At 38.1% G+C, this 16,929-nt stretch overlaps 1 protein-coding gene across 1 annotated transcript; it reads right to left on the bottom strand.

Annotated features, from left to right (window-relative positions):
- Nucleotides 1–12,571: 12,571 nt before the first annotated feature.
- Nucleotides 12,572–16,405, bottom strand: LOC148029422 (uncharacterized). The gene is made up of 4 exons (XM_087688240.1): nucleotides 16,148–16,405; nucleotides 14,926–15,161; nucleotides 13,841–14,396; nucleotides 12,572–13,128 (listed from the first exon to the last, which is right to left on the bottom strand). Exons 1-4 carry the CDS (start codon nucleotides 16,246–16,248, stop codon nucleotides 12,978–12,980), a joined length of 1,044 nt encoding a protein of 347 aa, XP_087544366.1. The 5' UTR covers nucleotides 16,249–16,405; the 3' UTR covers nucleotides 12,572–12,977.
- Nucleotides 16,406–16,929: the final 524 nt, after the last annotated feature.

Here is a 16,929-nt window from a genome sequence, read left to right as displayed (position 1 = left end):
TAACAATGTTTTAACAAGTGCAAAAGAGGAGAAGTCAAGAGCACAAACCCATAGTGCTAGAGTATGCTACACTTGCACATATAGGTACAAAAATGTGGCTTCTAAACTTTATGGAAATATATATATATATGGTAATATATAGCTAATAATTTGGTCTATTTTCATAGGGCCATACTATCATTGATGCGGAAGCACCCTCACAAGACATTACCTCCCATCATTTAGTGACACCAAAATTAGAGTGACACATCATCATCTACAACCCATTTGACTTGGGAAATACAATAAAAAGAGATCATTTGAGTATTCATTCTCTCAATTAGTGGAGATTTTGGAGGAGGTCAACTATGGTCAAGGTTGATGGCTTGCTCAAGGATACTAGGCTCTTGATTTTCATTACCACTATATCCTCCATGGTTGGAGCTCATTGAGTAGGTTGTAGAGGATGGGTGCCAACAAGTTGACTTAGGGCAAAGATGTTGGATCTTTCACATGAAGCAAGTGGTCCACAATGAGACAATTGTATGTGTCTTCAAAGTTAGAGGGGTTAATACAATTATGCTAGTTACTTGCAGTATTATTAAACCTAGTCACTTCTTTTTTTTAAATACACTAGCTAATATTAATGTTTGTATTTGAAATATAGTTGCATGTGATACAAATACTAGTGTTCATGTGCACATATGTCAACTATGGAGAGATCGTCCCTCCAAAATTCATGATAGATGATATGACAATGGATGATTGGGTAAAATATATAGGATTTTCCATGAGAGTATGAGATTCATTATTTTCAAAAAGATGGAGAGGTGATTCTTTTATATTTATTATATTTTTAGTATCTTAGTATCAATATTTCTTGCTATAGGTGGCATGCATTATGGCATAGCTTTTTGGACATATGTCTTACATATACACAAAAGAGAAGAGGACACAATGTTGGATTGCAATGCTGGTTGTAGTGACCTTTCATCAATAGCATTGGATTTTCGAAGACAAGTTTTATGATTATATTTTTCTACAAAAGAGGGAATATTTTCAAGAACAAAGTGACATAATTAACTAAACCTCTATAATGACAAAAGTTAGTCGAGCTCTCTTTTTGTTTCGTAGCAATACATACATGTTCTCATATTTCCTAGTGTTCATCTATAGCAACTACCCCCAACAAAAGCTTATTGTGTTCGATGTAAATGAGGTGCTTCCACATACATGACTCAAGAAAAAGGGGTTACCAATCAAACCCTTGGAGATAGATAGACATTGGGCCATCTTGCAAACCAAGGCTTGCAAAGTTTCTAGTTGGCATACATGTATTGCCATATGGAGCTCAATGAAAGAAAAGAACTTGAGTGACATATAAGTCATAAGAAGTGATCATTTAATACAAACTATGCAAGCACCACAATTTGTGTTTTAATATGGTCTAGGCAAGTGCAAAACTGTTCCTAAGGTTCAATCTTCAAGAAAGACTCAAGCTAAGCCACTCTTCCTAAAATGTTTTGATGATATTGAGGGGCTACACTTTAGCTTTGCAACAATATTGTTTGTAGATGATAGGATAGAGAATATGCAAAGTAACCCACCTAACTCTTCTATATATTCATCTACATTTGAGGGAAATGATATGGATATTGTTCTCTTGGAACATACACTTTTCTATGCAATTAGCAAGCTTTAGGAGTCTACAAGTTTGTTAGAGAACACCCATTTCATCCTCTATCAAGAAAGTTGGGTTTGGCATTTGATATTTGAAATAAATAAGTTCATTTACTTTATACATGTCAAATTTTCAACTAATAAAACACGATATATTCTATTTATTCTTGTGTAGTATAATCATGCAATGCAAGGTGAAATACCTTTTTTTTCAAAAATACACACTAAATATTTGATTCCTATAGTTTAAAGTGTAATAGTGTGAATTCTTGGGACAAATATATTATGTATGTAATGAAGCAACATGAAACCGTATTTTAAGTGGTTTTGAAGCAATTACAAGGGTCTATTGTCAATACATACATGAGTTCCATCCATATATAAGCCTAATTGGAGAGAGAGAGAGAGAGAGAGAGAGAGAGAGAGAGAGATGTATGTGTGTATGTGGTTTTGCTTAAGACATTCTAAATGTTCTAGTGCAATGTAGTTATGCAACGCAATGTTAAATACATTTTTGTTTCAAATTAGACACAAAAATTTTAATTACTAAAATTTGGAATGCAATAGTGTACGTTCTTGGGAGGAATATCTAGTGCATGTAATGAAGCAACATGAAGCTATATTCTAAGAGATTCTGAAGCAATCACAAGGGTCTATTGTCAATGGATGCATGAGTTCAATTCATATGTAAGCCTAATTAGAGAGAGAGAGAGAGAGAGAGAGAGAGAGAGAGAGAGAGAGAGAGAGAGAGAGAGAGAGAGAGAGAGAGAGAGAGAGAGAGAGAGAGAGAGAGAGAGAGAGAGAGAGAGAGAGAGAGAGAGAGAGAGAGAGAGATGTATATATGTATGTGTTTTCTCTTATGTGTACATAGTTGGACTACTAATACATCAAGATAGAATTACCAAAAATGAGCACACAAGCTATCTTTTAGTGAGATGATAAAGTAATTAAAGGGAACTACTTATGCATTGTTGAGAGAGGGGGGAGGGAGAGAAGTGGGAAATTGAAAAAAAGGATGGGAGAGAGAAAGAAACAACGTGTGATTTTGATTAAGAGAAAGAGAGAGAGAGAGAGAAGCAATACAAATAGGAGAGAGAATGTAAAAAAGAGATGTATTGGGACTAATGATCTCCAACATGAGAGAGTGTGTGAGAGAGAACCACAAGGGAGGAGAATTTGTGTGTGTGTGTGTGTGTGTGTGTGTGTGTGTGTGTGTGTGTGTGTGTGTGTGTGTGTGTGTGTGTGTGTGTGTGTGTGTGTGTGTGTGTGTGTGTGTGTGTGTGTGTGTGTGTGTGTGTGGAGAGAGAGAGAGAGAGGGAATTGGTGAGTGAGAGTGGGAGAAAGAGACAAATGGTTATTGTTTGTGCTAGTGGCTATGGTTCTAGTGTTGATTGAGGAGGAGAAGAAGATGTGGTAGTGGTGGTGGTGGTGGCAATGGTTCTTCATATATAATCATAAGAAAATTTAGAGCAAGTGGACTATGTGGAACAAAAATTAGAGGTTGCCAAAAAAACTCACTCCAAAATCTCACTATTTGTCCACACTCAAAATATTTTATCTACGAGTTGTTATTAAGAGTTTGTATCTATGGATTCCTTGGCTCTTGGTAAGTAAAAATAATCCTTTGGGACACATGTAAATGAAAAAAGAAATTGTTAAGGTTCTTTGTTAAAATAACCTAGGCTCTCAATCACCTCCTCCTTCACAAGGCAAACTTTAGGATATTGTTCTTACTTATGTGATGTTGTTTAGCTTGTTTGGTCTCTAAATCATTGTCAAAAATATTTCCTTTTACAAATCCCCTCATTTTTTTACCCTCTTGATGCATGTAACTCATTTGAGTGTAGTAGCCCTACTAGACCTAGCTCTTGTGCTTCAATACACAAAACACCATAGGCCCAAAAAAATATGCTTTCACGATACCTTCAGTTGTACAAGGAAGGTATATCTTGCATGTGGTTGCCCTCCAACACCTCAACTATCCTTTTCTAAGTTCTTGTATGGTAGATTCATCAATAAAAGCATGGATAAGAACTTCTCTCTCTTGTAAATATTCCTTCTATTGTCTAACAAGTCAAGTGAATAAGAGGTATTTTCACTCGTTATTTATGATAATTGTTAATGAACCCTCTATGAAACATTGTTTTCATTATAACAAATCTATATGCCACATGGTTTCTATTTGTGATTGTGCTAAATTTTGCAAGTATAGGTCATTTTGCCATTAGAGTCATACTATTCTTAGTCTTCTCCTTGATATTACACTCATCCAAATCCATGCTTGTGTAGCAAGTAGATGCAACAATGAAGCTTGAACTTGGTCGAGGACAAAAGATTTTGAAAGATTACGAGTTAGAGCAATCAAGATTTGAGATAGTTAAGTAAGACAAAAAGAAAGGAGATAATAGTAAGATTATGTGGACCTAGGATTGAAATTGATACAAGACCCATTACATCAAATACCCTAGAATGTGACCATAACCCTACAATAATTCCTAATGGAAATAAATCCCCTTAAACTTGCCTTTAAGCACCATGAGTCTTTCATACCTAGATAGAGGAGTTATTAGTTAAGAGTGTTATCCACCCATCTTGTTCAACATCAATTATTGTTAAATAGAGACCAAAGTCAAACCCCTACAAAGGAAGCAAGGAAACACTAAGAGGACAACCAAAGGGATTCAACCCAGTTTGAACCTATGGGAGTTCCTTGTGTAAGAATAACCCCTACAAACCCCTATAGGAACCTAGAGAGGGTTATCGGACACATATAGGGCTCAAGAATGACCTGTGAAATGGTGGGTACCTGCTGTATAACCTATAAAAGCTGTGACTGCTTGTAGGTATCTAGAGAACATGAGATGCCATGCACCTCTTCCAATATTTATTCCTATGGAACTTCAACCACGTGTAGCTCTCTGAATTGGACTGAACATTGTTGTAACACTGTCAAGCTTTGTCAATGGGCATGAACCTACACCTAAACTTGAAAATTGCATGGGCTACAAGACTTGAGGGGTATTCAAAGTTCTTCCTCAAGCCAGGTTGTACACCCCTTCAAGGTCATAATCAGGAAGGGAGGGTCACCTCACTATTGTCTTCCTGACTAGCCTAGCATCCCCTTTTTTTTAATGAAATTCAAGTGGAGAATTAGGAAATGATTGAATTGAAAGGACTAAGGATAGGGCATTACCCTTTTGCAGTGACTTGCTACTTTTACAAATATCCCACTTACCCTTTTGCAATGACTCGCTACTTTTACAAATATCCCACTTACCATTTTCATCATTATTTCAATCCTATAGGATCAATGTTTAATCATCCAATCAAATTTCAAGTTAGGTAGGCAGTGAACAACAATTTGCAAACAATTTGGCATCAATTTATGAATGGGTAGGAAAGGAAAATCATAAAGCAATCACAATCAGTCCTAGATTGAATTCTACATGCTATTCAATTGTAATTGTAGAGGATCTATTACACTCAATCTCTCTTTATCAATAGTAAAACTGGTTCAAAAATAGGATGAAAAGAGAGATTCAGTTGAAAGCAATAAGATTACCTCTTAATGTTGATGAAGAGTAGTAGATGAACCACAACCAATCAAATCTCAACACAATCCATTATCAAATGGATCAAGATTGAAGAACATAAGGCTAGCTTCAAGAAAGAATTTGTCCCATGATGATTGCTTACTACATGTAACTTCAGCTTCAAATCATAAAGAGTGCTCTAATGAATCAAGAGAATCCCATGCTTGAGTAGAGGTCCACAATGGTTGTTGGAGAAGGTCCTTTGAGCCTTGAAGGATTTAAATTCATGATAGAATTAAGAATTCCAAGAATTTCCATACATTTTCATACTCAAGAGGATGAAATTATCATCAATCTTGATGGAATGCTTCAATGTAAGCCAATCCTTGACAAAGTAGCTTCAATCTAACCTTTCCCAAGTTGTAGACAACAAAAGCCCCATGGTCTGTAGCTTCAATCAAGCAAAATTTGATGAAAATTGATGGTTGCCTTGTTTTGCCCCAATTTGAAATGGAAAAAATGCTTCCAATCTTGCTATTAAGCTTCAATGTAGGCCCAATGTCGATTGTAGATGCTTTCCTCTCACTTGTTGAAGCTAAAAGGCACCAAAATAGACTCAAATCTTCAAGAAATCTTTAAAATTTTCATGCTGCCCAAGTTCTTCGATGGCTAGGGTTATTATGAGAGCTCAAAGGTTCAAGAAGAGTGAAAGATCAAGATGATTAATACTCCATGTCAAAGCTTCATTTGATCAAGAAAGTGAGGTCATAGCTTCCTCATGACCACGTTTGTTGATTTCAAAGGAGGAGGCTACTATAAAAATGGCTTAACCTATCTAGAAACCTCCTCATGTACCACGTGAAGCAAATGAAGTGAAGATGAAGCATATAAATACTCTATAGCTTTCTCATGCCCCACACAATAATCCTTAATAGGTCACATAAAGAATAGAGGTCATGGAAAGAGGTGGGAAAAGAGATCTCCATGAAAGCTCTCACAAGGAAGATTTGAAAGAGGAAAGGGAAGCCTACTTCAAAAAGTAATCCCAATTTAACTCTTCCAAACCCTATTTAGACTCAAGTTAAGTCCAAGGACCTTTAAAGTGGTCCCAAATTGATCGTAAGCTACTAAAATGACCTTGAACCTACCATTATTCCTTCAAACCTTCTTCTAGATCCTCAAAATTAGTCCCAGCTACTATAACTAGTCACAGTTTTAATGGTGTCAAGTCATGTGACTAATTTTTATTCTCCAATTACCCTGTGCCTAGTCTTGTAACCAAATCCACCATGAAAATTACCTTCCCATTAGATCAAATATTTGCTCTAATACCAATGTAAAGAAGCTAATTCCCACAGCAAATTATAAAATTGAAAATACAAGAAAATAGACCAAATTTCTAAGCCAAGCTGGCTAAGCTAAAATCACGTTACCATTAATGGTTGAGAATTAGTTGATGAGAGGCTACAACATGGTATGCACCCTCTTAGATGGTGCGATGACAATGAGGCCTCAAACATAAAATGTTAAAATAGGCAAAAAGATCATTGGCAAGTTACAACTTAGCCTTTTATACTTAACCCAAGTAGACTAAATATTGGCTAAGGAATTAAGGTATTTTTACTCTATTATAATTCTCCTTGGCCTTGTTGTTGGATCTTACTTGTTTTCCTTGAACTTAGACAAACTAATTGGTTCAGTGTGCCTTTTTGCACATTGAAGTACTTGACTTGGAGTTGAAGTTCTTTGGGGGGGTATGGACTAAGTCATCACACTTAGCTTAGAGTTGGGGTTGTGGAAATAGAGGTATCATCAAACCACTTGGGGTGATGCCTATCTTTGGAGTGCTTAGCATGTCACAAATCCATAAGATTGTGATGAAAAATCCTTGCATTGCTTGTGACCTGAATGCTAAGATCTCAATCTTTATCAATATTGAATATGGTCCCAACAAGTTCCATAGTCTAAAGACATTCACCTTAAAAGTGAGTTGGAGAGTTCTCCAAGGATCAACTAGCAAGGTTCCCTTCCATGCACTAAGTTACCTTGGTCAAGACCATATTGTAAGTACTCCCTTATTTGAGGCTTCATCCTCTGACTCATTCTATCCAAGCTCATAAGGGTTTGTTGCTTCAAGCTCAAAGGCATAGCTAATGACTCCATTGCTAAAGTGCACTTGGTTCCTACTTTGATCCAATTTGGCTAGGATGGGATGTGGCCTTGGATCGAAAGCAAGGCTTGGTTCATTCTTAGTTACGAGTTTAGCTTAGGCAATTTTAGAGTCATCCTCATTCCTATCTCTCAACTTGGCTCTAGTGGCTTGCCTCCATTTCTTGGAATTTGGTTTCACCTACTTCTTCTCATTTCCATTCTCTTCTTTCTCTATCTTTTCTTCTTCTTTTTGGCCTTGTTGGCCTAGATCTATCTTTGGTTCCTCTTCTTTCTTCTCTTTATTTCCTAAGTCTAACTCATCTTCTATATTTTCTTCTTTGGCCTTGATGCCTACATCTATCTTTCTTGCTCTCCTTGCACTAGCCCATCTCCTTCCTTTGGCTTTCTAGCTCTCCACACTCTTTCTTCTAGCTTGGCTCCTCCATCTCTTTCTACTTGCTCATTCTTCTTTCTAACTTTCTTCTTGCTTTTTTCTTCTACTTTCTTCTTCGCACTTTTCTCTATCTTTTCTTTCTCTTCTAGTCTCTTCCTAGCTAACTCTACTTGTTTTTCTATCTCTTTTATTTTCTCATCTTTTCCTTGATCTTCTGTATGGCTCCATCTAACAAGTCTTTTTCTCGTTCTTTCCTATCATCCTCTTCTAACTCATGCCATATTCTCATGATTCTCTCCTTCAACTCTCTTTCTAACCGATCATCATTGAACTTTGTGGGGTTGGTTGGTTGTCAAGGTCGAGGTGTTCCAAGTTTTAGGCTAAGGTCATCCTCACCCTCCTCTTCTTCTTCGGGTCATTAGGGTTGAGGTGTTCCAAAATTTGGACTGAGCTCATCTCTCCCTTTTTTTCTTTTTCTTCTAACTCTTTCTTTCTCTCTTCTTCTCTTCCTAACTCCTCTTCTAATGTTAAAGTGTTGGCTCCATGTAGTGGATGCCTTGCCCAAGGTGCTTTCACCCTTTCATTCTCATCTTCTAAGTCTAACTCCACATTGTCACCTTCATCAAAGGCATCTCGTGCCTTGAAGGAGGGCGCCAACCTAACCTCATCCTCACTCTCAATGGGTAGAGGAGCTCATCCTTCCCCTTCTCAAACTCTATTTCTTCTAAGATTGGCTCTTCTTCCAATTGGTCTACAACTCATGTGTACAAGGGCTTATCCTTTTGACGTGTTCACCTATCTTCATTTCCTTTCTTCTATCCTAGCTCCATCATTATTTTTTCTACATTTGAACTCACATCCATTCTCCATCGTTCTCCCTTCACATAATACTCTAATCTTTTTCTTCTTCTTCTTGAACTCCTTTGGGTTGGCATTCTTCAGGATAGGGGTAATTGATGTAGAGGTAATCTCCTTTTGGGTGGTAGTTGGTGGAAAAATCTTCGGGGTAGTAGTATCCATCTTTTTCAAGAGGGTATTTGTTGTAGCGGTATTGATCTTCGAGGAGCCTTCTTAGAAGTAATCTTCAAAGTAGTAGTCAGGGTAGTAACAATCGACGCCTTCTTGTAAGAGTGTTCCAAGATCAGGATTGAGCTCATCCTCTCATTGTCTTCTTCTTTAGCTTCACATCTAACTAAAATTCTTATTCTTCTATCACATGTTTTCTTTCTTTCTTGGCCCTTTCGTTTTTTGGCTGGCTTTACTCCATTTTTCAACTCTTGGACTCTTTCATCTCTCATCTTCTTCAAGTATGGTTCGCCCTGCTCCTTTACTTCTTTAGATTCAGAGGTAGTCTCCCAGTGCACCTTAATATGATGTCTCCTTGCAGCTCCTTGTCAAGGTCTCACACAATCTTCACTTGCCAAAGGCTGGCTTTCTCCCTCACCATTAGTTGGTAGTCGACCTCCTTTGGGTCTTCTTTTAGCTCTTCAAACTTCTCTTCCAAGTTGCATAGCACATCTATTCCTTTGTGGGCCTTCTCTAGTGTTTTGATGGTCTTCTTGGTTTGCTCGATCAATTTGTGCCGCAACTCCTTCTTCTTGTATGTGATTTTGAGCCAATGATATAGCTCATTCTCCTCTTCAAAGAAAGTGTCCTTCCATAGCTTCAACTATCTCCATTTCATTTTTAATGGTATGCCATGTGCCCCTATCATGCCGCCATGGCTCCCTCTCAACTTTATTGGCACAATAGGTTCTCTTTCAATTTTTAGCCTGTATCACGCCTAGGGGAATGTCGCGATGTGGCACGCTGTGTTGTATCGTGTCGTGTCGGGTCAAGCTAGGTCGTATCAGGGTCATTGTGTCGTGTTGCCTGACATGTTATAGTAGAATCTCCTTGGCACTATGAGCTTGCTCCGCACTTGAGCTAGCATGCTCTGTGCTAGAGTTGCTATGATACCAAGTGTAACGAACCTTCATGAGACTTCAAGTCATAACCTATCATGAGGCACAAAAATTGCATGGTGGAAAGGCACAATATATATCAATAAGAAATCATTTGTATTCATAATATAGAAAGATACAACATTGAGGCACATCTCATGACTACATCCTCATGATGTTGCACATGTGAGGGTTTACCCACTAAGCATAGGGAATTACATGTAGAAGGATATCCCAAGCAAAGCTTGACTGACTACTACTCTCTATATAGGTGTATCTGGCAATAATGCCATGGCATACCTATAAAGCCCTTACACTCCACAAACCCCCCCCCCCCAAACAGCTCTCTCTCCCTCTCTCTCTCTCTCATAAATCAAGTAATAAAAGATTCTTACCCGCATTGATTTTCCTTCAAGTTTATAAGCTTAGAAAATCAACTTCATGGGTGCATATTACATGTGTAACATTTTCAACAATTTATAAATATTGCTAGATATAAATCTCGAGGCAAACCTTTTGAGCCAATATTGATATTTTATACAACATTATTTCTTTTTTTTTAAAAGTAGAATTATACCTTTTTTAGCATAAACCAAAATCAACAATGAACTGATAGCACTTTGCATTTGACCTTCCTATAACTCTTACATACATAAAGATAGACCAAGTTACATTATCTTCATGGGAGGTGCCTTCTTACTAGCAAATAAGCCTAGAAGTACGCATTTCAAACATCGTAATATTTGTTTTATTTTATTTATCCTAATATGTTTTCATAAAGATGAAAATGGTTACATAGAGTTCTATAGCACACCTACACATATACATACACTCACAAATGCATATACCTACAAGTGTTACCAAAATTGTTTGCCATTTTGGTAAGCCTTTTTTTCATTGCATATACACACATGTAACCTTATGACACCTATGGATTCATGTATATCTTATTACATTCCCATCGTGTCCACCTTAGAGTAAGATCTAACTCTTCACATTTCTTTGCTTGTAAGAACACACTTTGAATTCAAAGATGTATCCATCATTTGCATATGCAAATGCACACACATATAACAAAGAGAATATATGTCTATTGGATTGGCCAAATTAACTGGCTATAACTTCATGAAGAAATTTCAAAAGGCCTTAGTATATATCCTTTGATTTACATCATGAAACTTTACTTTTAATCTTTGCCTTTAGTTAGAAAAGTAAGTATGCTTCATTTGGTTAGATTCAATTGAAAACTCTATACCAAGGTTTTGTTGATTTAAAATACCCAATATGTTCAAAATGGGCCAAGGTGTACATGCAACTAGCATTTCTAAAGTACTCAAAATATTTTACTAATGATAAAGCTCGCATTGGTACGTTATTACTTTAACACACATTGTTTTTGTCTAGTTAGATAATTTCCCATGTTAAGTAAGTCTTGAACCTCTATGTAAACTCTTACCTTGGCAAGCCCTTGTGATTAGATCACCTTGTTTGAATAATATATTCAACCTATTATTTTACTAACATTTTAATAGAATGGCTACAATCATTGCTCTTACGTGGTCGTGACCATCTAAGAGGATGCATATAATCATTGCCCTTACCTGATGTCTTCGTTGTCTATATTTTTTTAATGCATAATCGAGAATAAATATATTGTAGACAAATTTATATCATGATGAGATGAGTGTGGAAAGGACCGGAACCCTATTTAGCATGTGGAGGGATTCTTGAAGGCCACCTTGTGTTGCCACCTTATTCACCTCCTTTTCCATTCAATGCTAGTACTAATTCTTCTTTTCTCATTCATTGTGTCACATACTACTACTTACTCCTAGATGTTAAAAAATCATACCTCTTGTTCACATTACAATCTCTCTCCCTCTCTCTCTCTCTCTCTCTCTCTCTCTCTCTCTCTCTCTCTATATATATATATATATATATATATATATATATATATATAAAATCAAATCAAACTCTTACCTTGGCAAGCCCTTCCATCACTTTCCCTATAGTTTTTTTTGGGCCTATTATGTCATTGAAGTCTTAATAGAATAGTTATGATCATTGCTCTTACATGGTCCGAATCATCTAAGAAGGATGCATGCAAGCATTGTCCTTTCATAGTGTCTTTAATGGTCTTAATAATAAATATATAATTGAAACATTTACATCATGACAAGATGAGTCTATCATGAGGAGATGAGTACAGAAAGGACCAAAACCCTTCTTAGCACTTGGAGAGGTTCTTCTAAGGTCACCTTATGTTGACTCCTTACTCACCTCTTTCATTCAATGCTCGTACTAATTCTTTGTTCATGTTAGACTCCTTATTCATCTCTTCTTTCATTCAATGCTTGGTACTAATTCTTCTTTTTCTATTCAGTGTCACATACTACTACCTGGCCCTACACTTTGATCTACCACCTGCCCCTACATTTTGGCAGATCATAGATCTTACTCACATGACAATTTGTAATCCCTGTATATCCTATGATCTTACTCACATGACAATCTCTCTCTCTCTCTCTCTCTCTCTCTCTCTCTCTCAGCAACATGATCTTGATTCTTTTAGTTCTTAATATAAGTTTATTTGTAAGTTGTCCGTCCTATTTACCTAAAAGGGCGAGAGGCCTTTACACCACATGGCATGCAATGCTTGCAATGAAGGTTTGCCACACAGTGACCTTTAGTACGTGTACTGCAGTGTTGTAGCAGCTTACATCAGGCACAAGATTTGAGAAATCTCAGCTAAAATTTTCTACCTTGATCTTACAATAATTATTAAACTATTTTCTAGTGTCCTTATTTACAAATGCTAATTACTTACATACAACAGATTCTGATAAGAAATACTGGGTTACTTCTTGCCCATTGATTGTGAGAAAAGCTTTTCACGGGCATTGTATTGCTTGTTTTGAACATTTCTGAGTAGTCCAATAATAATTTGATTTGCCAACTATTTAGAATTTTTTTAAAGAAAAAGAAATGCATTGGTGTTCTGGCCTGCAAATTTTCCTTTTATTTGACAAGGTTAAGCTGAGATTTGGTGGGGTACATGAAGTAAACTCTCCAAAGGCTATGAACTGGCAAGAAGTTGCCTTCATTCAACCTTTGAAAGGATGTTCCTGTAAGCTATACTAAGATAGAAGTGATATGGCTGTCGACATGCGGTGACCGACTATATGGAAGTGACTATGTACATACAAGCAGTGATTGATCTACTTGGCTTTTGGCAGGCTGTGATATTCATCTACTTGTCTTTTGGTGTGGGGGAAGGGCGTCATGCCATAATCAAGTTTAAGATGACCCTTTGCAATAGATCCAGAAGAGGGCTGTATAGGATGATCTCCATGTTTGCCCCTTCTTGGGTTTCCAAGCAGTGTTTGCTGGGGGAAGCCCTCCTGTTGTGGACACCATCTGAACATGGCTGTAAGGGCCAAACATAGGCCTGCAGCACAAAAAGTAAAGCGCTTAAACAGCCATTCTATTATTCATGCAGAAGCTTTACATAAACTTGCTTCATCTGCAAAAGGAACAAATTTTTGTATTGTCTCTTCCCAAGAAACTTAGGCATGGAATAATGGTGAGTTAGCTTTAAGCATCTTCAAAAGAGTGTGACAAGGAAATCCCATTACCTATGCTTTCATTTCAAGAAACTTTTTAACACACAGTAATGACCCATCGATTTTAAGCATCTTAAAATAAGAAAAATGCCTGTTTCTTATTCTCTGCATGTCTAGGATTGTGCAGAAAACTGCACGCCTATACATACGTTTGGCATAACTGGGTATAAAATGCATATGCCCTAACTAACAGTTACGGCATGTGTTGAGCATAACTGGATGTAAAATTCATGCCTTAACTCACAGTTACCAGACATCTTGCATGCAAGACAAGAAGTTTTTCACTACCCCTATAGGGTTCAACATCCACTGCATACCTAGCTAGGTGCAGTTGGGAGCAGAAGACTGCCGCAGTCCCCCTGCTCCCAACCACACCTGCCTAGGTATATGGTCCCTCCCTTGCAAAAAGCTCATGATGTCATCATAATTCAAATTGTGGGAATTATAGCAGAAATTTGCTTTAAACTTCTTTTGAGTCAGGCAACCAATTCTCAACACAGGACTTAAAAGCTGGAGGGCACTGTGAGAGACACGTACGATTTGCTGTTGCTTGTGGTCACAACATTCAGTGACCAAGGTAGGCAGCCAGGAGTGACTTGGACAGGCTTGCAGGCCTGCTTGCCAACGATTTGAAAGCCATTGGGTCCATCAAACCTCCAACAGAAAGACCCGCCTTTGTAGTCAGCCACATCTTTGATGAAGTAGGCGCCCTTCTTGGTACCCCCGGGGAGATCATAGAGGTGTGCAAGGGTGCTCTTCTGGTTCCATTGGTTGCCATCAAACTCATAGGTAACATGGCCTTGTCCAAAGAAGCCTTGTACAGCTCTATCAGAAACCACAGCCAAAGCACTAGGTGTATTGGGGGGTACAAGGTCCTGCTTCCAGAAATGGAACTCTGCTTGAAAGGGGAGTTTGATCAGCTTGTGATCATACTCACAGTAGCCATTGCGGAGAGGCACTCCACCGTTTGTGTTAACCCTTGTAATGTAGGATACCATGGAGGCTTCCCCTTCAAACTCATGCTTGGTTGACATGGCCAAGTAGTCAGATAGATCATGTGGGCTGGCAGGCTTTGCTACGTACACTTTCTTCCCTGTTCATCACCAGAAACGGCATGTCACTAAATAAGAAACAAACCCATACTTGGCCTGAAGTACTATCCAGCATAAGACAATCAGATGAGAAATGATGTGAGAAGCAAATGATTCAGTTGTGAGGACATGAACAGGACTTTCACAAACTGCATCACTCGTTTTGAAGGCCAAACAAGCATAATGTAAGAAACTGGCATTAAAAACCACAACTTTTTGTCATGTTAAAGAATGTCCGTTTAGGTATGATCATTGATACAGAGTTAACTCTGAAATTTTTCATCTGATTGAAGCATGTTCAAACAGTGCCTTCAAAGTCGACCCACTGCAAAGCAGTGTCTGATTGAGCATTCAATGATTCCTTGCTCAATGGTCCAGAGCAATCATGATAAAGCAAGAACTTTCGACACAAAAGACATCTCAAATGCGTGCCTCCAAGTCATGTAGATTTTGCCAATGGAACTTGATCTAATAAAAACTGAAGGGTTTCATCCAAGTTTAGGTTGCTGTATGAGGTTATAAGATGTTTACCAGCTACAAGACTACTTTCAGAGCCGGACTCTGCAGAGTCTCCTGCGTTATTGAAAAGGTTCCATGTGCCAGCATAATGTGGAGACCATGGATCCTTTGTCCACGAGTAATTGCCCACTGTCTTTCCTGAATCGTAAAAATCCACCAATGCTGCAAAGGAGGATTCCAGGATCCAATCTCCATCGACACAGCGATAGTACTGTGCACCATTCGTGGTCTTGGTTTTCAAGGAAAGGCTGGTTTAACACAAGGGCCACAAATTCAATGAAGTGTAAGGTTCAACATAATGCTGCAGAAACTCTGTAGAGGTAAAAGACTATAAGAGCAACTTTTTGATGACCAGCATTTGGAAGCAATGCCATGAAAATACGAGGAAATCATCAATGATAAAAAGCAGTAGCAATGTAACCATACCACAATAAGCGAACAATTACTTGACATTAAGCATTTGCAAGCACTGACATGTTACTACATGAGAAATTATTGATGATGGAAGCACTGAAATGAAGTACTTGAGGATAAATTTGCTAAGGCAGAAGAAATCACATGTCAGTGCAAATAATCTGATTGTTAGATTATCAGTCTGTTTGTTGTTTGGAAGCCTACTGTATGGTATAGCAGGTATCATAATTGCCCAATGGTGCTTCACCACCCCGCATCTATCCTCACGAAGGTTTCCAAAAATTTGAGCTAATGCCAACTTAACAATGGCACTAAAGGCCTAATAGCCATCCTCACAAGTGTGTCAGCAATGCAGTCCAAACACCAGGATGCAAGACCTTGTCAAATCTGATGAGTTGCGATGACTAATCCATTGTAAGGAACTGCTATGATGGTATGTGATTGAGACAATGGGATCCTCCATCAAGCACAAAAGGGCAAAAAAATTCCAAAGTGCCCATCATTTGGGTTCCATATTCTGCTACAACAGGCTGACCAAAGGATCTATGGGAGGCTTAACCACTTTGGGACTGAACACATGCAAAATTCAGATGCTGAAAAACTCAAGTCAGAAGTTAGATGAGCTCTGAGGACCAATTCATTGAAAGGATCGTCTACGGTAGCGTATCAGTGAGACAATGGGATCCTACATCAAGCCCAAAAATATTAAAAGTAATTTTTCATCATGTGGGTTTCACATTCCGCATAAGCAGGGGCCTAATGGGGTAAAAGGCTAGTGTTCGGCAGTGCTTCTTTAAAGATGATCATGTAAAAGGCTTACCTGTTTCCTGCAGGGGGTGTTAAGGTTGTCCAGCAGAAGCAGAGGGAGAGAGAGGAGAACATCAACAGGGCACAGAGCAGGGGAGGGGCCTTGGAAGCCATGGCAAATACAGACAGAAACAGAGAGAGAGAGAGAGAGAGAGAATGATTATATAAGTGAACTAGCCTACACAGCTGCAGTAAACAAATTGGTTGTGTGTGGATATAAAAAAGCGTAGTGGGAGAAGGTACCTGAAACAGAGTAAAGAGGATGGTTATCTAGAGAGAATGATGTTCTTCTGCTGCCTCTCTCTCTCTCTCTCTCTCTCTCTCTCTCTCTCTCGTATTTTGCTTATCATGGACACAACGTGCTTGCATGCGTGCATAGCACCTCCACCTTACTCCCCTTTTCCTCTAGTCTCACCAACCCTATAAAACCCCTCCCTTAAGCAAGAATTTTACACCCCTTAAGACAAGCCAACGAACATCTATACTTAGTGTTGCAAATTTTAAAAAGTGAAGAGAAATGTCTACAACATTTAACCTCATAGACTTTTTAAAATTAAGATCCTCCCAAAATTTTAGGTTACAAGTTATAAAATGTCTTCCATCAACATTACCCCTTACAACCTTAAAAATGACTACCACAAAGCACTCAAGTACAACATATACTTTGAGAATTGAACATGCAACAATCACAAAGGTAAACAACCCATCAGCAAGCCCTTGATAGCATCCATTGGTATTGAGCACTACTGAAAGGAAAAAGTCACTATTGTAAACATACATTCTATCCAATCTAGC

This window comes from Lygodium microphyllum, chromosome 11 (assembly GCF_053477565.2).
Source record: "Lygodium microphyllum isolate KBCC chromosome 11, Lygodium_microphyllum_v1.1.10, whole genome shotgun sequence".
Taxonomy (NCBI): domain Eukaryota; kingdom Viridiplantae; phylum Streptophyta; class Polypodiopsida; order Schizaeales; family Lygodiaceae; genus Lygodium; species Lygodium microphyllum.
This window is presented reverse-complemented; position numbering and strand designations above follow the sequence as displayed.